At 43.9% G+C, this 23,983-nt stretch overlaps 1 protein-coding gene across 2 annotated transcripts in view; it reads right to left on the bottom strand.

The window, feature by feature from the left end:
- MYO5B (myosin VB) overlaps window positions 1–23,983 on the bottom strand; it is a 158,145-nt gene continuing 134,162 nt past the window's right edge. Inside the window, exons 28-39 of one of the 2 annotated variants that reach the window (XM_069001860.1) lie at window positions 23,556–23,795; window positions 22,668–22,765; window positions 13,726–13,924; window positions 12,957–13,050; window positions 11,817–11,960; window positions 10,580–10,731; window positions 10,146–10,235; window positions 7,955–8,105; window positions 6,936–7,221; window positions 6,217–6,391; window positions 5,185–5,265; window positions 1–4,420 (exon numbers count right to left, since the gene is read on the bottom strand). In XM_069001860.1, coding sequence (XP_068857961.1) covers window positions 4,268–4,420; window positions 5,185–5,265; window positions 6,217–6,391; window positions 6,936–7,221; window positions 7,955–8,105; window positions 10,146–10,235; window positions 10,580–10,731; window positions 11,817–11,960; window positions 12,957–13,050; window positions 13,726–13,924; window positions 22,668–22,765; window positions 23,556–23,795 — 1,863 coding nt within the window. In that variant the 3' untranslated portion in view covers window positions 1–4,267. The remainder of the gene's footprint in view (window positions 4,421–5,184; window positions 5,266–6,216; window positions 6,392–6,935; window positions 7,222–7,954; window positions 8,106–10,145; window positions 10,236–10,579; window positions 10,732–11,816; window positions 11,961–12,956; window positions 13,051–13,725; window positions 13,925–22,667; window positions 22,766–23,555; window positions 23,796–23,983) is intronic. The other variant, XM_069001861.1, reaches the window with a different exon arrangement.

Here is a 23,983-nt window from a genome sequence, read left to right as displayed (position 1 = left end):
TTTCTTCAAAAGTGTTTATTTCACAAATTTTTTTTATCCCCAGCTGAATATTACAGTGACTATTACAAGCATTTCCTTATAAACAAAGGTGTAGTTTACAGATTTGTTCAAAATGGAAAAATATTTTATAAGCAGTAGTATTTCATCTACAGTATTCACTCATGTATGTCATTCAGCTTTGACAGCAGCTATACCTTCTGCTTAAGGTAATGACACTTCACACCACAAAAAAAAAAAAAAAATATCCCCAAAGATTTCAATATAGTAGCACTTTTTAAATATACTTTTTTTTCTTCTAATTTCAAATTAGTCTGAAAGTCTTTATCCACTGGCATTCACAACTTGAAATAATTTGGATACTCATCAGGGTAGTATGTCCTCTGGATTGTTTTACTTAACATCTACCTTGCTAGAATTTCTTTCAGAAAAAATCAATTTATGACTGCCATATATATATGAATCAATAAAGTCTGAGGAAAAAGCTTCATGGAAGTTCATGCAATTTATTTTAATTAGGTTCTATTTATATGCAATGATAAAAAGCTAATTTTTCAGTTAATGGTCTGAAAGAATAAGTTTCCACATTTCATCCACTTACTACTGAAGATGGAGGAAAATAACCTATTGTTTCAAGTGCAGCTTTTTCATTTGTACTTTTTGCAAATCATACAAATAAAAGAGTCATGTCCCGCAAAGATTTCTGTGTTTAAGTAGCAGTTTGATGAAAAGCAGCGACTGTGCTTAGAACATGCCCACATTTTGGTACTGTTTCACCAATACGAAGAAATTCTTGTAGATCCAGTGGAATAAACTGCATGAGCAAAAAATGTTTGTAATGTAGGATTGCATAAATTCAGTCTTGAGGTCTAATGTTCTTTCTACAGTCAACTACAGCAACTTTATCAGATAAGATAAGCAACCTCAGCTACGAAATGCCAATTTAAAAAAAAAGAAAAAGGAACTTTCTGGTGAAAACGAAACGTGGATGTTATCCTGGATGCTTCTTGTAGGTCAGCCAGCATACACCTGAACTCATGTTTGAAGTGTTGGTTTTGTAATGCTGGTGATTTGGGCGTTTTGATGGTTTATTTTATTTTATTCCCAATAGTGCTTTTCTGAAATATAAGCCATCATATTTGCAAAAATCACCGTGGGTCACTATTGTTTTTTTCCCCTAAGAACTTCAAAGTGGTTTTGCAGACCTCCTCAAAGTAAGATTTTGTAAGTAGGCTTTTAAATCCATAGACAACTTTTTCTATGACAGAATAATAAAAATATTCCACTGCTTTAATGCTTATTTCAGAGAAACAGTAGTTGAGCTAAACAGCTAAAGGCACAGAGTGGGAAAATGCTAAACTTAATAATCAATATTTAAAAATAAAGACAGATCTGGAGAAGAGCCAGCTTTCTCTAAGCCATGTGTTCATTTTGCCTTTTAAATAAAGTGTAAATCTGAGGAAAGAAAGGCATGCTTGAGAATAGCTATTTAATTAACATTTAAATATAAATTTTAAAAACTGCTAACAGAAAAGATAACATATATTAAAGGTATTTCCATACAGAGTTCTCTTCCAGTTGGATCTCACTGGATAAACTACATGGTGACAGATCAAGATGTTAAATCCCAGTTCCCATCTATACATACTAAGAGTTTTTAAGAAAGAACATATAAATTACAATCCTGAAAGTGCCAGTGAAAGACCGTTATCCCCTAGAAGACCATTAAGCACATTTTACAATGGTGATCAGCAACAAAGTCATTGCAGAAGAGGATTCTGCTGCAACCTGTCACTTAGTCTGAGTGATAAGCATATATTTAATCAATGTGTTGGGAATTGTACTCCAAATAATTTACATCAGAAAGAGGTAGAGACCTGAACTGCCTGAAACTGCTAACCTAAGGTAAATCCTGAGCAACAGCTCTCTGTTGAAACCACCTTACACAAAGGCTGAACCCTTTTGAATTATTTATTTTTAAACCATGATGACTACTGGAGCATGGAAAGAAGGGAAAAGAGACAACTAAAAAAATTCAGTGCACTGCAAAGACATTCACTGTGAAGAGGTAGGTGAAAATAAATAAAGATGTTCTGGGTGAGCGTGTGGTAGGGCTTGCTGGGCACGGACAGCAGACTGGTGGCATTGCTCTCTTTGTATAGCAAGGGGAGATGAAGGCACTACTGAAGACACAGCAGAGCTGAGTGCTCAAGGACTGCAGTTTGGAGGTAGTCCTGGCTCTATACAAGCAAACATCTGTAATTAGATGGGTGATGGTTAAGGGGGAAAAAATTACTTTTTAGTCTGAAGTCTGTCCTTCAGTGGTAACAGCTGTTCTAAACGATAGTCTCCATTTGAAACAATGTATTTACCCACTGGCATAGACCGATATAATTCTGCACAGCACTCAACTGTTTCTTTTAAAATGTGCTTTTTTGGATAGTAATATACATCTATAGTACATACAGGACTACTGCAGTGTGTATATACACCAATTATGTACATGTCGTCTAAATCACAACACACTCCTTGCCTAAAAAGGAAACTGCAGCAGACAGGAGTTAGTGTATCTGCAAGAAACTTCACATTCTACTTTAAACCTCTGAGCATACCTGGTCATAAATTTGCTGTTTGGATTTACACCAGCTAAAAGGAGTAAGATGGAGAGAGTGGGTTTTTCTTTGAAAGCTCTTAGTCAGGATGGAACTGCGGACCACAGAAGGAACCACAAAAGCAGGTGAGTTCAGACTGATTTAAACAAGACCGAGATGGAAGTGAAAAGGACAGAATGCTGGCAGCCACACATCCTGACTGCAGTTTGGCACGTTGTGCTATGGCAGAAGTATGCCCACGCTGAGCAGACATGGAGCAGCGCTGAGCCACAGGAACCCACCTCCTCCCCTGCTCAGCAGTCACCGGGAACTCAGCGTGTGCTGGCAAGGACCAAGCAAAACCCACAGCTGGTCCCCTTCAACATCTGTGTGGTGAGGTCACAGGGTTGGTTTAGTTTATAGGTCTGGTTAAAAAAAAAAAAACCCAAACCCTAACAGAATCTGAATTGATAGCAGTTATTCATTTAAGGTTGTTGTACACAAGTTTGGGTTCACTCTTAAAGAAATGGCTTACATTACTAACACACCACCTGACAGCTTTTTTTTTTGTGTTAGAACATTTAATCTCTTTTCTTTTAAAACTTTTTTTTAATTTTTAAAATATTCTTCATTTATCCAAGCTGTGTATTTGCATTATTAACATTTTGGATGACTACTGGACTGAATGGAGTTTTTTCCATGGACAGCTACAGTTAGGACTAACCCACTGAGTCTAGGTAGGGCTGGATGATTAAACTGGGTTGCCTTAGCATGATCTATGCTTGAGGTTCTGATACTGGCCGTGTAAGAGGTCCAAGAACCTTGACAGCCACTGGATAAAAGTTTTTGACACTTGAAAGCACAGGGAAAGCTAACAGTAGGGATCAGGATGATGCTATACTAGAAGCAGAAGGCTTAAGGCAGTCCTTTGCATTATGATTATTTCACTAGCACAAAACCTTTGCTAACATAAATTTGGTAATGTAAGAAAGTCCAGTGTAACAAAGTCCTGCCAACTTATTTAAATTTCCACTAAGCAGATGCACTGAATGTATTTAGGAGGAGCAACAACTGTTCTCAAACATAGAATTTGTGACAAATTCCACATCAGTGGAAACAAGCAGCATCCCAGCCCTGTTACCTTTCTGGTGTGATAAATATGTACCTCCTGCAATTTACCTTCTGAATTCACTACTGTGGATGCAGTTACTAGCAACAACTGGAGGCAGAACTGCATGTTCTGTTATTCACACACACAAAACCACCTCCTACTAGACAAATGACATCCTTCAAGGCAGCACAAGTGTCTCAGATTTTGTTTTTGTCATAGACACCTATGAAGATCAAAATAAGCTGTCTCCCACTTTCATCCTTTTTTTGTTAGTAGCTTTTGGAGATGATTATGGGCTTTTGAACTATGTCAACATAAAATCAAGCAGTAAAAAATACATCTAACTTTTCAAGTATCCTTATTTCTGAGCTGCAAATTACCAAAAAAAATCACATACAGACCAGTGTCTTTTTTAGTGTACATTTTAGCATCCATTTGTTACTGTGCACTGGTTCTTCCATAAGCCTATTTGGTCCATATTTAAAGAGCTCCTTGAATTCCTTTCGTGATTTTTTCTTCCGTTGCTGGAGGTCTCTGGGTGTGAGAGGGGAGCTTAATTCTACTTTCTTCAGACTTTATTGAGAAAATCCAAGTTGAGAGAAGCAGGGAGATGAATGGAGTCCATGGTGATGGCAGATGGGTTGAATGGGAACAGAACTGGGAACATGTGCTTGAAGTCTAACAGCAGCTGTGGAGGGTCATTCCGTTCTTGCAAGTGCTTCTGTTGGGTGTGGGAGAAGAAAACAAGTTTAGCATCAGTTCTTGCCTTTTCTTGTGGTCTTTAACACTATCAAAGGTTTGAGAATGCACATCATTTTATACATACTGCAGAAAACAGTGAGAACTATTATGTTCTCTTCTGCAGAAGCTTTCCTCTGAGCAAGTATTTACAGGAATTTCTATACAGACTGTAGGAAACAGGAGAACCTGGTTACATTTTCTACAGACCACAAAGTAAGATACAAGTCCTGGAAACTAGATGACCCCCCGTGCACAGCAGGACTACATGATACCAGCAGAGCACCTTTGATTCAGCTGCTCAACCATGGAGATATGTTCTGGGGGTACCTGAATACATGCCTTTCCTTTTCCTGCCTGCTCCTTGCGAGCATTAAAAGATGTTTGGCTTTAATTTGTTTATTTGTCCTTTATTTGCCAATTTCAACCTCCTATCTCAGAAATAACTCAATTTCACCAATGTTTTGTTTACTCCTGCAACCTTAATCCCCAGTCGTGTTGCTACTGAAGAGCTGAATTATCTGAGCTGGGGATTTGGGTGCTAACTGCCCTCTGTGATTAACAGCCTGGTTATCCCTGCAGCTATGTGCTGTAAATGTATGCACATACATGGAGAACTGAGTTCAGGACAACCTGCAGCAGCATGCCTTTTACAAAATCCCTGAGTTAGCAGTGATTTAATACAGACGTCACTAAAACTACAGAGACATCATTCAAGCCCTCCAATTGACAGCCCTTTAAATTTACCTGTATGTTTCGTATGAATGCTACTGTCACACGTTCTTCAAACTCATTCACAGGAGTGTAGAGATTAAGTATCTTTACAATCTGTTGAAAACAAAACAGGGTTACAGTTGTGAGAAGCCAAACTTTTCCAGAACACAAAGCACCACCAGCAGTTTGTCATTATATGTCCACAACACATCTGCCATGACCAAACTGAGAACAGAACCAGCACAAGTATCATCCTGATGTTTCTCTTTGCCTGCTCTAAGGTATTACAAGATCTCTGGACCTGTTAAAATCACTTCTTATGGCAACGTTTGTAAACTGGGACTAGACTTAGACAACAGATTTATACAGGGACTCCACCTGGCTGGCACATGGTGACATGGATGACTTCTGATGTCACTTCTACAATACTTCTCTTGATGCTCCCTCACTCCTTCTCCCTTACCACCCCTCAGCTTTTCTCAAAAACACATGTTCAGGACAGGGTGACAGAGACCTATCAGAAAGGCTGAGAACCACTGGAAATTAGCTCACACATCTCACTTCTCCCTTCCTACAACAGTATCAAATTAAGGACAGGCAATCCAGCAGTAAAAAACGTGAGTTTATATCCTCCAGGAACAGAGTCTCAAAGTTTAAGATCAGATCCAGTCAGTCTAGGTTGGCACTTCTCAACCTTCTGCCCCAAATATGAATCCTTGGTGGGCATCCTGCAGACACAGCCAGTTTAAGACCTGGCAAAAGGCAACAGGTGGGTTTAAAATGTCAAGAATCCAACTTACACAACAAACTCCTTGGGTCTGGGTTTCATTTTTGCACACTTCTGGAGCTCCAGTGCCATCAGTGGCACCGTATAAGAGGAGCCACTGCTGTGACCAGCTCTGAGAGAGGCCAAGACGTAACATCAGTCCTGGAAAGGGCAAGTTGTGCCCACTGAAGGAATGGCACGCTGAGGCTGAGCACTGAAGAGCTGGCAGCAGGAGACCACCCTTTCCCACTCCTTAATTATCCACACCCTGTGCTGTAAACCCCAGGCCTGCTCCCCACCTGCTGGGTCGTGAGCGACGTGCACAAGGAGCAGATGGCCTCAGCGTCCTCCGAGGTTTTCTTTTTCAGCTGCAGGAGCTGTGCTGCCTGAATCAAGGGCTCCAAAGTCTGTGCTGCTCCACTCTGCTGCAGATTCTTTCCACGCAGCCACTCCTCCAGCTGGCTTATATTAAACCTGGATAAGCAATCAAGATGTGAACTGAGAGATAAGAAGTAGCATCTCAAAAGGCCTCTTTGGGACTCAAGTTTTGTTGCAGTGTTGGTGCATGTGGCTTTTTGTGATACATACAGCATGAGGCAATCAGACTAAAGCTTAATACTCAACAACTCTGAGTAAAATATATACTGTAAGTAGCTTACAAATAGATGAATTATGTACCAGCTGAACAATACAAGGGAGGTGCTTTTCTACAGCATTCAGATTCCTCCAAGTTTCAACAATTAAAATGAAGCTTTTAACCAGCTTTTAAATGCTAACAAGATCCTGCAAGGTACCCAGGTACTTTTGAGACTATCTACAGAGAAAACACTTTTGCTGTGCCCACTCTCCAGCTCAAGGGGAACACACTTTTCCGTGTGGGAAAGAGAGAGGGTAGCAAAAGGAAGATTTGACTAATTTACACTGAGAAATGCACTTTATTTTCCTATTTTCCACCAACTTATAACATTAACAAAACTTCCCTAAGCAGACACAGCCATGCCCCAAGCCCCAGCCCCACCTCAGCTGCATGCCCGTGCTCCACGAGCAGACGTCCTTCCTCAGCAGGAGGTTGTTCAGGGCAACAGCATTGATCATGTAGAAGAGCTGCTTGAACACCTGCTGGATGATCTCTGGGTCCAGGCCCTGGTCACACATGATGCTGTGGAATGTGTTCAGCTGGCGAATCATTTCATCCAAGCTGTAGGAGCTGTCACCTTCTGCCACAGTGGAGGAGTATTTCCTGTAGCCCATCGGTTTGACACTGGAAAGCCCCTGGATACTCTCATTTTCCAACACTGCAGGCACTGAAAAAAGGGGATAGAAGGGCTAAAAAGCCTGCAATCACATATTGGTCACTAGAGGGAAGAACTGATCCCTCCGTGGGCTGCAATGAACACCTATCGGTCTCACTGATGCAACGCCATGGATGCTGCGAGAACCGAGAGCAGGACAGATCCATGAATGGCTGGTTTACTCTGATAATACGAAATAGTTAAAAACACGCGCAAATATCCTAGAATTATACAACAGTTTGGTTTGGAAGAGACCTTAAAGGCCATTTAGGTTCAACACCCCTGCCATGGGCAGGGACACCTTCCACTATTCAAGCCCTGTCCAACCTGGCCTGGGACACTTGCAGGGATGGGGCATTCCTCAGATAAATCCTCAGGGATTTGGCTGAAGAAGTAATTCTTCTCATACCTTCTCTCACTCTCGGAAAACAAGGTCTTTATGAGTCTTTTTCCTCTTCCCAATCCTTTCCTCCCTTATAATGTACATTTCCATCCATAAAAAGATTAACCACAAACCTGGTCTGGCAGCACAACCTCACCTCTTCCACTGCCTCCCCAACAGAAATGAAAGCGGTATCTTCTATAGTGGGGGGGAAAAACCCTCATCCTTATTAGTTTCTATCATGGAGGAAGATGAAAACTCTCTCAGGTCAAGCTGGCAGTGTGCAAAGGTCTGAAAAGCAGCCAGAGCAGATAATCTGGGCCAAGAAAGCCCTTGCTAAAGGGCAGCGTGCTGTGAGCTCACCGATCATGGGCTGCAGGATGCCCCCGGCGATGTTGATGAGCTGCTGGTAGATCTGGATGGAGAGGTGGCCCAGCACCTGGCGGTACTCGGTCAGGTCGAAGTTCTTCAGGCAGTGCTCGTTCTGCTTCGCCGTGTTTTGGGTCATGAAACCCTGAACAGGAAATTAAAGCACCCAGGTTTGTTATCCCACCCACTTACAGTCCATCAAAATCACTGCATTAAAGCCCCCCTGCACCCTTAGAGTACAATATACCAAAACATGTTACCAAAGTACGTTATAGAAAAGATCAAAACTCATAAATCACCTTTGATTTACTCAGGCATTTGTTCATAAGTTATTACTAGAGGACTACTTTTTGAAGAAAATCATTAAACTACCAGTTGTTCATTTTATCCTTACCAAGGACCTGGACATTTGTATTAACTGCAACACACAGGATTAGAAAATGACAATTCAGGCCCTCTGACACTACTTTATAGCTATGTGCTTATCCCTTTGAATTGCAATTGTTTTTATGGGAAACAAAGTATTTTGAAATTAAGATTTTTATAAAATTGGAAAAAAAAAATTGTGACTGCATGTTATGTGCTTTGACAACATTTTAAACTGTTCTGAAATTCGTAAATCTCCCCAAATAACTGAAATAGTTGCCTGCCTTTTGCTGATACAGCTGAGCTCTAATCCTGCCATTTGGCTGCTGCAAGCCCTCAGATCTGGGCTCAAATATTAATACCAGTTTTAGTGGCAGAAGCCAATGCGATGTTTTAATTAACACAGATGCTTTAATTGCCTGCTCATATGGTCTTATTTGGTGTGAAAATTAGAATTATGCAACTGTTTTTGTTGGTTGCTGACTAGCAAAATACAGCATGTACAAATCTGAGTTGATTTCACAATTTCCCCATTTTCCTGACTAATCGAAGAGCATCAAGCATCAAGCTCTTCACGTGACAGGACTGCACGTGGTTTGGGATTTTCTTTTAAACCATTTCTTAAAAATAGCCTGGATTTAAAACTGGAGATAACAGTATTTTGGAAACTGCTCAGAAATATTTCTCCCCTCTATTTTTTGCACCAAATTGCCAGTGGAATTTGCAAACAGCTGCTTCATTTAACACAGCAAATCATGGCGAACAACGTAAAATTTGACTGTGTTATAGCCCAGCTGGTTTTCTGGGGAGGATTTTCTTTAAATGCAATATTATTCTCCAAACAGAAGAGGGCAAACAAGAGCATAACTGCTAGTAAGTATTCTCTAAAATATTTTTAATTTAACTTTTCATTTTAAATCTTCAAAATCCAGTGCTAAGTTTTTACACACAAATCCTTATCTTTTGAATGACCTGAATAGTTAATTTAATTGTATGAATTTTTTTTCCTTAAAGTTTGAATGCTCAATATATCTAACAAAAATCAAGATTTAAAAAAAAAAACAGTATTTGGGTCTGTTGAAAATTTTAATATGCAGAATATATAGCTATAAGGATGGCAGTGTGTAATGTTCTAGGAGGACTGTGCTAATCCCAATTTGTTGGAAGGGAACAGCTTTAATAAAACTTACTCCAAGCTATAAAATATTAGTAAATGAAAAGCTGTGGGACCAACTAAAACCAGGATAACAGCCTCCAAAACAGCCCACCACAGATAGAATGGGAGAGCTGGAGGTGTTCAGCTGCACAAGAGAAGGCTCCAGGGAGAGCTCAGAGCCCCTGGCAGGGCCTAAAGGGGCTCCAGGAGAGCTGCAGAGGGACTGGGGACAAGGCATGGAGGGACAGGACACAGGGAATGGCTTCCCACTGCCAGAGGGCAGGGACAGATGGGATATTGGGAAGGAATTGCTGTCTGTGAGGGTGGGCAGGCCCTGGCACAGGGTGCCCAGAGCAGCTGGGGCTGCCCCTGGATCCCTGGCAGTGTCCAAGGCCACGCTGGACTGGGCTTGGAGCAGCCTGGGACAGTGGAAGGTGTCCCTGCCCCTGACAGGGGTGGGACTGGATGAGCTTTAAGGTCCCTTCCAACCCCAACCATTCTGTGCTTTTAGGAGCTTTTCCAGGAGCTGCTGTGCTATAACCAGATTAACCAAGGAGGGAAGTCTGAGTGGCCCCATCCCGCAGTCGGGGGAAACCCTGGTGCCAGGAGGATGCAGGACCCTCCCTGCAGGGCTGCCCACTGCCCCCCAAGCCAGGTTCTCACCTCTTCCCCGCTGTACTGCTTCAGGCAGTGCAGGAGGCGGCACGTGTTCGCCAGCCAGAACGATGTCATCTCAAAGTCATCGTGGTGCTTCTGCAGGGACAAAGTGAAAACATGTGAGATGCCCCCCTTCCTTCCAGTGGCGGGTGATGGCATCACGAAACAAAGTGATTCTGAGTTTCCCCACCCAAAATCAGCAAGTTTTCACTCTGCAGCTGGGCAGTATTAGCCATTTCTTCCCCGCAAACTTTTTTTTTTTAATCTCTAAATTCAAACAATTTTATTGCTAAGATCACAATTCTTGTTCTTCTAAAAAGGGAGTCTCTAAGAGCAATTTGGCTTGAAAGTTGTTGTGAGAGCTGAGTGCCACACACTTGGACATGGTTATTACCATCTGACACCTCTCAACCCCGAGATAAGAGCAAATGGGCACCTGCCTTCAGCACTTTCTTAACACCGTTGATGGTGGAGGTGAGCAAGGAGTGCACCTTCTGGTCATCATTGATGTAATCTGCGTGTCTGATGCACATGTAGAGGATGTAAGCAGGAAGGCAGGGGACAGTAGCAGACACCGCCTGAGGCTTGAGATCTAGAAGATTTGACAATTAAAAAATAAAAAAAATTCACAAAAAACCCAAACTTAAGTTTCCCCAATTGACAGGTGAAGCAGAGAACGCCAGAGCAAACCCCTCTCCCCTCAGCCCTGGGGAAAACGGTGTTTTGGCTCTGCAACTTGCATCCCTCTCTGCAGCATGGACACAGAGCCAGAGGTCCAGTTGCAGGGCAGAGGGACTTGCCCTAGACCCTCAGCACAAGGGCTTGGGAGGGCAGCCCTGTCTGCACCACCCCATTTCACCTTATGGATGCACAGTAGAAACAGAGCTTCTTTACCACATAAAACCCTACCCCAGCAGCACACAAACCACCTTGGAACAGCTCCCTGAAGCTTTCAGGAATACCTCCCACAAGCTATAAATCCCCTCTCTGAATTGATGACACATTAAATCGCTCTTTCCCTCAAGATACTGAATCCTAATGGCAGCTGCGGGCATTTGGAGCCTCTAAAGAACAAGACTGTCTGATTAGGGGAACTTCAGTGCCCACAGCAATGGGCTAGCACTGCTCTTTGAACACTTTTGGGATCCTCACTAGGCTCCGCTGGGGTTAGAGAGTGGTGGTAAATACCAATGCCTAGCCAGGGAACCCTGACTTCTGGAACAGCACTGAGTGAGGGGCTGCTGCAGCAATTCTGACCAGGCTGTGCAGTGCAGAAGAGCTCTCAAGTTCATTATCTGTTGTCTGTTATTACCTCATAAACTGAACTCCCTTTGTTCTACTGCTGTGCCAGATCCCAGGGGTCTATCCTTCTGCCATCCTCTCCCTATCTTTGACAACGTAGGAAGCTCAGCAAGTTACTGCCTGCTCTAAATACTGCAGCCTCGCTTTGCATTTCCCATTTTTTGCTATCCCTAGGGGATTGTATCCATACTGGTCTGTCTGCTTAGTGCAGCACTACTTCACCTACCCAAACTGCCATCACCACAAACATGCAGCCCCAGAAGGGATTAACTGAGAAGATCTATTTGTCTACCTTGTTTTTTTATTCTCAAGTTTACAAACTCCCCCAGGCAGGAGAAGAAGCAGCCAGGCAGAGGAGCAGAGCAAGTTCCCCACCTGTAATGAGGTTTCGGATGAGAAGTGGCTCATCTTCCTTGTAATATTCCAGCATTCCCTGAAAATCTTTCTCCTTCCTCTGGACAGCAACCTGCATGTTCCGCTCATGCGACCTCCTCTCCACTGGCACCATTGTCTGTGATGCTGTGAAGAGAAAACTGCATCAACAGTGGCACCTGGAAATCAACAACTTCTCAGGCCCTCCACTGGCCTTAAGTGCAGACAGCAAGTCAAAAAGTTATGTATTATAAATTCCCAATAATATCATGAGCTTTGACAGACTTATAAAAATATAAAGAATCAGGTCCTGGATTACCAGTCTGCAGAGTTCTGACTATGAATGAAAGAAAAAGTGCAAAACTTGAACCTGAAAGAGGAAAAAAATGAAGCCATTTTTTATTTTCCAAGAGACCACAGGCTAGAAGGTAGCAACCCTAGTGTATGATTTTCACACAGTGGGGCAAAAAGCAGACAGGCAAAGCAGAATCCCTGAGCATGTCATCTTCTGTCTGCCTACAAAGCTGCAAACCTCAGTGGCACACTGCTGAAGTGTAATAAAGCAGAAGAGACCAGCATGTAAATACTGCAGCAAGCAGCATGCAAATCACACTGACAGAGACCAGCTGGGCGAGCCGTGGAAACCCTCCAGTTATTCAGCTTAATTTCACTTAATGCCTGGTTTCCAGAAATTAACTCATGAGAATGGGGCTCTCTGATTAATCACAGCTTCTCCAGAGAACAGGAAGCACTTTCTATACAACACAGATGCCACATTTAAGGTGCTTTCTCATCAAGGAGAATATACATACACATTTTAATACTAAAGGGTTATAATCCCCCCTTCAAACTGACAGATCAGAGCATTTTTCTGCTGGCTACTGGGCTCCTTTCTGTATCTCTGCCTGAGTCACTGCATTGACAGCAAAAAGGTTTCCTTAAATATCCTCCAAACCCTGGTACAGAGTCAGTGTCAGCTCAGTGCCTGCTGCTAGTTCAGTGCCAGAACAAGCAAAATCTTACTTTCATAGAAAGGAAAAGAGGAAAAAAAAATCCCAAACCCTGCAGCTCTCCAAGGCTGGCCAAAGGAGTAAAACCCAACTGCAGTTCCCCCAACCCAGTATCTCCCAACACACAAGTCACCTTCAAAATCTTGGATCTTCTTCATGTAAATCTTCAGTTGCTTCTTCAGCTTCTTTTCATTCTTTTCCAACTTTTCCAGCAATTCTTTAAGATCCTGAAAGACAGAAGATGCATTTAAAAGAACTCCCAACATTAAACCCAAGAACAACTCATTTGGTGTGAGTTAGAGGCTGAAGCCTGGTCTGTGCATCGCCAAGGCATGGTGGAAGAGGAGCACCCCTCACAGTATTTAATCCTGGCTGTTAATCACATTCAAACAGTTTTATTTAGATACTGGAGTTGATGAAAGAGGCAAAAATTCAGGAGGTGCCAACATGCCCTCCAGACCTTGCACACAGATACACAAGGGGAGAAAGGGAAAATTTATCATCATCCAGGCCAACTTTTTGGAGGGGCAACTGCCCTTCCACACTTCCAATAAAAGCAAGCAAGGTGAAAGGCAGCCTTTGTGCCTAACAGAGTAGAGGGGTCCCCAGTGATCTGATTTGGAAGGCAGTGCCACAAAGTAGACAGGCTTAGAAAAAGCATTTAAAAAAATTTAGAAATAAAGCACCTATGTAGTGACAAAAGTCATATAGCCATGGAACATCAGCTCAAGGCCGAGTACCAACGCTCCCAAATGCACCAGTGGGAGATGCTGATGCATTCTGCACAGAGTTTAGGAGGGGTGAAAGAGATCCCAGTGCCTTCCCCTCCCTGTTATGCTTCCTATCTCCTTTCTCTCAAACTGTATTTTCCCCTCTTCCTGTGTTTTAGGACAGCCTCTTACCAGGTTTTCATTGGTCAGCCGTGTAATTTCTTGCTGAAGTCCGAACTCCACCTGGACCTCTGGAGAGAGCTGCAGAGTCTGCAAGAATGCCTGCTGCTGCTTCTCCAGCTCCTCTTGCATTAAATCCACCTGGTTTCTCAGAGCTTCCATCTCCTCCTCATGCTCCCTTCTCTGATCCTGTAGCTGTGCTTCCAGCAACCTGAGAACAGGACCACACTGATCAGTCTGGGATGTCAGCATGATGGTAGTAACCACCACTTGAGTTTAGATCCTTCAAAATTAGCCAACTTGGGAGATACTCCCAGTCAACCTCCCTATAAAACTGACAAACAAGAAGCTGTGGCTGTAATTGCCACATTAGTCTGTCATTTGTATACTGCAGATGAAATACTTTTGAAATTAAAGAGATATGAAATCAAATGTTGGTTGTTTTTTTTTTAAATAAAGTGAGGAAAAAAATCCCAAAGCACCCTTTTTTATTTAACTGAATCAAACATCCAGGTTCCTTTACCGGCAAAAAGCAAATGCATGGCAAGAAAGCTGCACAGATCAACACCTGCAGGTTTTGTTTTCAAAAGCTCAGCTTGAAGGGCATTTGTTCCTGTGCTCCTTTCCTGTCAAACATCAATTCTCACTCTTGAGAACTGAACTGCAGGTCTTGCAAATGGCTGTGTTCAGATGGAATGCCACTGGCTTTGTTTGCTACAGCTGGGAGTATCATAAAAGGCAGATGAAACCCTCCCTTCCTCGTAGTTGTTTGTACAGCTACCATCCATCTTTGTTTAAAAAGAAGAACACTCACCAGTGCCTCAACTGGCTTCCTTCTAGCCCAAGACACACAAATACTAACACCACGACACAGCTGAGAGAAGCCACCAAACCCACCCCTTCTCCCACTTTTAGGTGTGCACTCCCTGTATTCCTCCAATAATTTGTCCTGCCAACCCTTCCCACCACCCTTTCACCTGCACCAGGCCACGTTCCAGCCCTGCACAAGGACAACTGTGGCACAGGGCAGGGTTGTGGAATACTGAGCTAAAGGGTTACTAATACATTCAGTTAATGGATTAGCCAGCCATTTGCTAAGACATAATGCCTTTTTAAACCCAGTGGAAGAATCATTCATCACTGAGATGTTAACTGCAGGCACCTGTGCTGATGGTGATGGTGACAAACCTGGCAGGTGACACAGTAAGAGTGTCCCCTACCCCCTGCTACATGGAAATCTCCCTTCAGCTCACCAGCTGTTGCCGGAAGACTGGAGTAAGTGACTCCAGAAGGTACGAGGACTCTGAGAGAGAGCCACCAAGCCAGAAACTGCAAAGTATAGTCCCAGAGTATACAGGACGATGGTGGCCAAGAGAGGAATGACCCAAGGGGATAACCAAGCCCCTGCCCCTGCTGCAGCTCAAGGATGTGCCTGGTCAGAGCTATGGATCACCTCTCACCCAGCTCAGGGCTTTCTGACACTGGATGCAAACAGCAATCCTCAAAGAAGACTCTGCTGTCAACAACTTCACACTGAGCCAGGACATGCACAGACACACAGCTGTGGGGAAAAACCTACAACTCTCTCTGGTCCACAGGGAAACTGACGGTGATCCACTGCTGTGAACTGTTTCCCTACAGGAACAACTATTCATGGAATTTTTTTGTTACAGTGGGGATACAACAATATTTTTTGTTGTTGTTTTGGAGTTTTTCTTTAGTAACTTTTATAAAACAGCGCATGCTTTTAGGGAAGATCCCTGGATGAGAAGTACTAATCATTCCCCAGGTTGTTTTGTGTGGTTGTTGTTTTTGTTTTCTTTAGAAAATTTAACACAATCTCTACTTCCACCTTCCAGCACAAGACAGAAAAGCATGTTTTCCACCTATAGAAACATGGGCAATAATCCAGTCAGCCTCATAATCCCATCAGGACTTATATTCTTAATAGGCTTGGAAAATACAGACCTACCATGAAATAAGTATTAAGTACTTATTTTTCATTTTATTTCTTCATATTGAGATTAGTTTGGGTTCAGTCTGGATAATCCATGAGACACCCTTAAAAGAACATGCTCCTTCTGTGTACCTGGGTTCCTACTCTGCTTGGAAAAACACATGAAATAATTGCTGTTACTTCTTCCTGTTATTGTCTTCCTGTTATTGTCTGGTTTCACTCTGATACCTCTGGATGCAACCCCTGTAGACCACTCTACACAAAATATTTAAATTTTTCATCTCTTTAGTGTCTTTAAATGTTAAATAAAAATCATATATTTTGGAGCCCTATAACCACCAAGCACAGGGGTGATGCAGGACAGGAATCCAAGAGGGATATTTGCCCAGCAGAGCAGGACGTGGGGAGAGCTGAGCAAGGATGGCACCCGGTGTCCACCACGTGCCTTTCTCACCCACAGACAACACATGGATGGGAGCACACAACCCCCAGGATCGTGCAAAAGCGAACACTGGGATACAAGGACAGGCCCTCGCCTTCCAACAGGTCAAGGATTGGGAAAAAATACTTCTGAAAGGTGCCATATCTTAGTGCATTTTGGGGGAAAACAAATAAATAAAATAGGAGGGGTTTTTTGGCTTCTTGGAGATCACAGCTTCCCAACCCCTTCATTGCCCAATTTCCCATTAATGTCACATAATCCTTACTGGATCACAGCTCAGGCGTTAGTGACAACAGCCACCACCAGCAATGGCCAGCTGGAACTATGACTCCTCTGAAAATTACAGGAGGGTCTCAATTCCTGCAGTGTGGAAATCTGACCTCCAGCTGCTCCCAGAGAGGACAGTGGGCCCTGTCCAGGATTATATGGCACCAGCAGAGCAAGAGAAAGAAATGAGGGAAAGGAAAAGGGAGGAGAAGGGGAAGCAGCAGTGGGGAAAAAAAGAAAGTGTTTGACCTGGCAACTTGCTTTAAACCTTGATAAGCCAAGCCGAGCTCTCCATCTTCATTGAGATACCCCCAGTCCTCAGTCTTGCTAGAAATAAAGGACAGAAAAAGGAAACAAGAGGACAGAGAAAGACAAAAGGTCAATTGAAAGAGAAGGGGGAAAGGTGCAGAACCCTTATTTGTTTTATTAAGTATTATTTTTTAGAGCACACTTTCATTGCATTGCTTTTTCCACCACAGGGAAGGAGAGCCCTGCCCTGGCTGTGCCCTGTATCACATTTTAAAAACAAGTTTCTCCATTTCCTTCCCACTGCAGCAACTCCCACTGGTCTAAAATAAATTCTTCTACTTCAGCCAAGGGTTTCCCTGGCATTTGAGTCAAACACATCAGTCTTTCCTTGGAGCAACCTGTGGTGGAGCAAACACCACATGCATCCACACAAGATCAAGCTCCTATGTACACATCCAGGCAGAAAAGTCTCATCTCAGTTTAATATTTTTAGCAGATTGGTTTTTTAGTCTCCTTTCAGCAGATTGATTGGGGTTTTTTTCAAGGCAAGAAGCTGATTTATCTTCTTTAATAAGGTGCTGAACACATTAATAATGAGTGATGTAAGCCGGTCAACTTGACCAGAAGCACTTGTTACAACAAGATTTTACGTGGCTTTGATGTCAGTTAGAAAACACTGTTTGTTTTAAGCAATAACAATTTTAAAAGTAAGCAAAGAAACCATAAAATTTAATATATCATTATATTTTAAAAAAAAACAACTAAACACAAACAAAACACAAAAAGAAGCAAGCCAACACACATCTCCTGTTTTGAAAAGAGCTGTAGCAGATGCCATTCCCTGGCAAGGGAATCTCTGCATATTTCAGTGGAAAAGCACAACATACAAACTTTCTACAGCAAATTTTCACACGAGGAAAGCAGTGAGAAATGTGGTGTTGCAGCACTGCTTTGAAAGGGCTCTGGAGGTGCCTTACCACCACAGACAGCTCGTGGATCCCTCCCCATGCCAGTGCTCCAGCACAGCACTTCTCAAAACTAGCAAACATTTCAGGCACGACATTTGCAAAGTTCATCTGTTAGAGCCACATGTATGAATTTAAATTAAAACCTTGTTGCTACCCCATATGTAGCAAGTTTCCAAAAGGGTCTGCAGGCTGACAGATACAGGGAAGTTTATTGGTCTCATTTGCATGAATTTGTTAGTAAAGTCTTTTTTTTGGTTCATATAATTTTAGCAGGACATGTCCTCAGGCACTAAAAACCAAAGGAAAAAGCAGGAAGGATCCTCACTATTTATTGCATGTCAGAAACCTGTGAAACCTCACATGATGAGCAGCATTTTTAAGAGATAGCCTCCTTGGGAGAATAGCTTTCCTTCCTTTTTTAATCACAGGCATTGAGATAAATGAGGAGAACAGTTCAAGGAAGTGCCATCATAAGGTAAATATATAAAAAATGTCGATTTAAGGTAAACCTGCACTGGGAAATAAGCATTCAGTCCATCTCCATCAACACAGCACTGACACAGAAATCACTGCACTCCCCCTTCTCCCAGAAGTTCCTGTTGACCAAGACATAAAAAGGGGTCCTTTCAACGTAATTAGATTAATTAGCATCTGAAATATAATTTCCTAAAATGCTGGGTAAATCCTATTCTCAGATAAGGCTGGAGAGGACTTGAAAGGTCATGATTCACAAAGCCTTGTTTCCCCTTTATCCTGGTTTTGGAGGCACAGCTCTGCGGGAGCAAACTGTCCTCATCAAGAGCAAAACATTCCTTCCCAAACACCTCCCTGCCCTGTGAAAGTAGCTTAAAGGAGGTGTATATACACCAAACCCAGACACATTAATTTCAGCGTCTTCAGTAAATGATCATCTCTTCATAAAGAAGGGGCATTTCCCTTTCAGACACAGATACATCTTTTTGTTTTAGTTATAATGGAAAATAACGCGCACCACAGACTGGATATACGGCAGAGTGGGAAGATACCCACTGGAGAGTGGGAAGCAGAGATATGAACCCTTTCCACATGATGGCCTTTCCCAGCTGCAAAAGCATCCCCCATGTGAAGCCAGCATCAGCTCTTTTGCTTTGCATGGCAGCTGCAGGTGGGACTTGCCCAACAGGAAAGAAAAATCCACGTACTCAACAGAAATCACTGGGAAGCTATCACGGAAGCTAATTTCAAAGACACAGCCTGATTTACTTTGAGCTGCCAGGTTATTATCTCTAACATCATCACCTGGTCTCTCACTGGCTCTGCGTTTCCCCCAAGATCAAACAGGCTTGAAAGAATGACCCCAAGAATTGAAACAGGGAATAAAAAGCCTACTTAGCTTTAGATTCAGTTACTGAAGCAGAAAATGAGGTAGGAACTAACTTGATAATTCTTCCCTTAGCAGCTGAAATTCAGCAGAATTTTTTTAAAAAAAAAAAAGGAAAAAAGAAAGAAAAAAGCAGAGTTTAATGCATTTATAAAGAAAGGGCTGATTTCAGTTGAAACTTGCCCTTGACCTGGAATCAAAGGGCTTTGTGGAGAGAGAATTGCTACATGGGCAGGTTTAGCAGCACGTGGCAGAGTTCCTCCTGGTTACTCCTGCCATATTTAGAGGTGCTGCTTCTAAACACATGGAGACATAGAAGAATTAAAGGTTGATCTCCCACCAAAATAAAGCCATGCTCTGTGCTCAGCCTAAATAGCTGAGACGTGATGACTTGGAGCTAGGAGTGACTCCTGGGCAGAGCAAGGTTTTACCACATCAGTCAGCCTGGGCCAGTGGAAGAGCATCCACCTGGTCAAGAAGCACCACAGACCAGGGAGCAAAGAGCAGCTGACACCCCTGAAGGACAGAGCCATCCAGAGGGAGCTGGACAAGTCCAAGCAGTGGCCCAAGGGAACCTCATGAGGCTTAACAAGGCCAAGTGCTGGAGCTGCAACTGGGTCTGGGCAATGCTCGGAATCAATCCAGGATAGGGAAGAGCAGCTGGAGCAGCCCTGGGAGAAGGACCTGGGGGTGCTGTGGGGGAGAGCTGGACCTGAACCCCCCATGCCCTGGGCTGATCCCCAGCGTGGGCAGCAGGGGAGGGGGGATTCTGCCCCTCTGCCCCGCTCAGGTGAGACCCCACCTGCAGAGCTGCCCCAGCCCTGGGGAACAACAGCACAAGGACCTGGAGCTGCTGCAGCCAGTCCAGAGGAGGCCACCCAGATGCTCCAGGGCTGGAGCCCCTCTGCTCTGCAGCCAGCCTGGGACAGCTGGGGGTGTTCAGCTGCACAAGAGAAGGCTCCAGGGAGAGCTCAGAGCCCCTGGCAGGGCCTAAAGGGGCTCCAGGAGAGCTGCAGAGGGACTGGGGACAAGGCATGGAGGGACAGGACACAGGGAATGGCTTCCCAGTGCCAGAGGGCAGGGATAGATGGGATATTGGGAAGGAATTGCTGTCTGTGAGGGTGGGCAGGCCCTGGCACAGGGTGCCCAGAGCAGCTGTGGCTGCCCCTGGATTCCTGGCAGTGCCCAAAGCCAGGCTGGACGGGGCTTGGAGCAGCCTGGGACAGTGGAAAGTGACAGCTGGAACAATATGGTCTTTAAGGTCCCTTCCAACTCAAACCATTCTGTGATTCTGTGAAAGAGAAATGGGAGTGCTTCCTGCAGAGAAGGTGAGAGAAGTGGCTCTTGCTTATAAATCCCACTTCAGAACTTGCAACCCCATCAGAGAAGCTTCCCATTGCAATATTTCTTGATCAAGATTAGAAAGGGAAGGCATTTCTGTTTCTCATGCTGACACCTTTGGGTACAGAACTGTGTAAGTACAAATGCAAATTTGTGTGGGGGCGGGGGGGAATGTTAATTTATGTCCACAAACACAATAATCCAGGCTCCCCAAGCACGTGTCTTCCTCTGTTTTACTGCCATCAACACCAGCCTACAGCTTATAAACCAACCCAATACACAGACAACTGCACCCTGTAATGGGGAGGCTGGTGGTGCTTAATGAGCCACTGGATAAATCACTGCAGAAAATCAGGGTGAGAGCATATAGAGCTGCTGCTGCTTTATTTCAAGAGCCAAGCTCCAGCCAAGCTTCACATGAGAGGGAGATGAGAGAATAAAGAACTGAGCCTGGAGACTGCAGATTTCCCCTCCCAAAACTTAAGAGGCCAAAAACCACCAAGGCCAGATCACATGAACTTCTTAAAATTGCAGCTCACCCATGCAATTGCAAGGAGAGAGATTTGTACTCTTGTGGAAAATTAGATCCTGGAAAACTATAGGCCCTGGAGGGATTTAAAATCCACGTGGATATGGCACATGGTTTAGGCTGTACTTGGCAGTGCTGGGTGAAGAGCCAGACCTCAAGACATCCTTTTGAACCTAAATGATGCTATGATTCAATTCTCTCTGCAGAAGTCAAGGGTGGAAACCAGAATGTCTGAAGGAGGACTGGAGCCTCCTGGCAGGCTACAGAGGTCAACATGTGCACCAGTACGGCCAGATACCACTTAATACGGGGGACCAGTGATACCACCTGGTCAGACACGTGTCCTGTGAAAGCAGCAACTCTTGACTCCTTCACCAACCCCTGAACACAAACTAACCATCCCTACACACGCACGCTGGAAAATTTAAGGAGTAATTAAAGCTGTGCCCAACAATGGGATTTCACATCTCATATGAGCACCCACAGCTCCAGGAGAATGTTGGAAAGAAGGAAAAAGAAGGAAAGAAGAGAAAATTCACAGAATGCATTAAGTGACCACAGCCCATATCTTGCTGCAGGAAGCACTATGAGCCCACTGATTCACTGACAGGAATGTGATGTGCAGGTTAATCTCATCCCCTCTGCTGCAGGAGGGGCAGAAATTTCATCAGCAAGTCCACTTCAGGGAAGCAAATACTCAATGGTAAATTGAAAAAGACCACAAAGACCAGTCCTGATCCAGCCAGACATGATGCCCAGGTGAGAAACCAATGTCAGAAGAGTTCTTGACCCCAATAGTCCCCTTTCCACCAAGCCCCCAGACCTGGTGAAAGCTGGCTGAACAGCCTGGGCAGAGCCTCAGTCCAGCCATCAGGGTTTTGAGCTCCACTTAAATGGGCCTTTCCTCATATTCATACAAGTGTGAATAAAATCCTCATTCAGTCAGGTCCTACCCTGGATTGTTAACAACCTTCTGCAACCACTCTACAAAGCAGCAAACTATATGATGTTATTAGAAGCCATTAATCCACAATGGCTGTGTCTTCTTCCTTGCTGAATGGAAATTATTTAGGGGAAAAAAAGCCTCAAACATCTGTATTTGTCAAGAGAAGAATAAAAAAGATAAACACTTGATTTCCTTGAAGTAAAATAAAAATTTACTTTTCATATTATCTTGCTATTTAATCCATGTAATTTTTTTCTTCTTGCAAGATGCTGCTTTATTATTTGATGTCCTCCTGAGCAGCAGCAAGGACTGATTTAATGCTTGGCAATTATCAGCCCATTGTTACTGGCAGGACAGACACATGTTCACAGTATTAATCCTCACTGAGGTAAACCTGCAACCAAACAGTTGTTCCTGGCACTCAGTTTGGGTGCAAGAAAACCAATAATGTGAGTGTTTCCAGGGAATACAGCATGTTTGTTAACTCAGTTGACCACAGCGGGCTTTTGCCTCTGGGAAAACAGGAAGGGAACTGTGGCATCTTCCCAGCACAGCATGAGATACCTGAAATAAATGTCTCAAATACATCCAAATCTTAGCCTTGCTACTATTTACATAATGGAAGCAAAGCCAAAACCCAGTTTTGCTCACTTTCAGGTTTGCTCTTCCACCTGCTCAGTATCGGGCTGGAACTAGATGATCTTAAAGGTCTCTTTCAACCCAAACCATTCCAGGATTCTACGATTCCGTAAGATGTGTGTCTTTGGTTTCACCTTCATGGCCCACCCTTAAGTCCATCAGAGGCTGCTAATTCTCTAAATCATGTTGATTTTGGTGTGGATCCATCTCTCACACAGAATCCCCCCGGTGCTGGAGAGGTCTGTGCCACACTTACCGGTTGGTCTCACACATGCCCTGGTAGGCTTCGATCGCATCCTCCTGGTCAACGTGCCGGTCACTGTTGGGCCAGCTGGCATTGGGGGAGATGCTCTCCTGAAGCCAACACGCAAAACAGCAATGTGACATCCTGCTTTAAAACTCTGCCTAGCTTTAGAAGTTCCTGACACCAAACAACGCCCAACCATTCTATTAAAAGCATCCCCAGGGCATCCACCAGACTATTGAGTTTCTATGAATCCACACACATGCAGCAGGAGAGATAAGGGATGGAAGAAGGATGCAGTGAGCTTGGGAAGAGGATAAGCATGGTGCTTGGCTTGGTCTGAAATACAAAACATACCAAAACCTTGAGGAATGGTAAGAGAGCAAATCAATAAAGATTATGTTTCTGGAAAATGTGCCTTTCCATTGGAATGTGCTCTAAATATAAATTCCATCACAGCTGTTTGAGAGACAAGCTCCCTTCCTGCCTACATGTCAGAAGAAACACATTACAGCTGCACCAGCCTGAGCAGAATCTGGTCTAGAAATTCTTTTCCCCACCCCATTTCCTTGCAGAAAAAGATTATTGTTGCAAACCATCACCAGGAACATGCTGAACCACACACACTGGTGCAGGGTTGATGTGGGCTGGCTTACCCTCATCACGTATGGGGGCAAGCACCCTACAGTGGTACCACGGCACAGGTAGTCCTGGGCTGTCTGAAATGCCATGGATTACATCTCATCCATGGGCAGGACCTCCTATATCCCTGCACAACCCTCCATAACCTCTCTGTGCCATCCTGCCCACCAGAGCAGAAATGGCATCGCTCAGGCAGCCAGTGTACCTCCACCAACAGACGAGAAGAAGGAAAAGAAAATCCATTGCACTCTCCTTTACCATGTTTTTCCCCATGTCCTTCTGCTGGGCTGCCTTCATAATCTGCGACCTGAGGATGAGCACCTCCTCCTTGCGCACCTCCAGCTCCTCGTTGGCCGATTTCAGCTGGTTCAGAAGCAGATTGTAGCTGTCCTGCATGTCGTTGGAGGAGTTGTTCTGGGTGGCATGGTCTGCAATGGCCTTCCTCAGCTCATTGAGCTCATTTTTCAGCTTCTTGTTCTCCGACTCTAGCTCTTGCCTCTGGAAAACATCGAGCCATTAAGCAGTTTAGATAAACTGCCCTGTGGTGCCTCATCCCCTGTCTTGGGGTGACGTTATGATATGTATCCCATATCGCTGCCTATGCCCAGAAATTAATTTTTGTGCCTTTCTGTGCCTCTAAACTGAGCCTGAGAGGGAGAAGAAAAAACTGAGCAAAACTTTCTCAA

This window comes from Aphelocoma coerulescens (genome assembly GCF_041296385.1).
Source record: "Aphelocoma coerulescens isolate FSJ_1873_10779 chromosome Z unlocalized genomic scaffold, UR_Acoe_1.0 ChrZ, whole genome shotgun sequence".
Classification (NCBI taxonomy): domain Eukaryota; kingdom Metazoa; phylum Chordata; class Aves; order Passeriformes; family Corvidae; genus Aphelocoma; species Aphelocoma coerulescens.
This window is presented reverse-complemented; position numbering and strand designations above follow the sequence as displayed.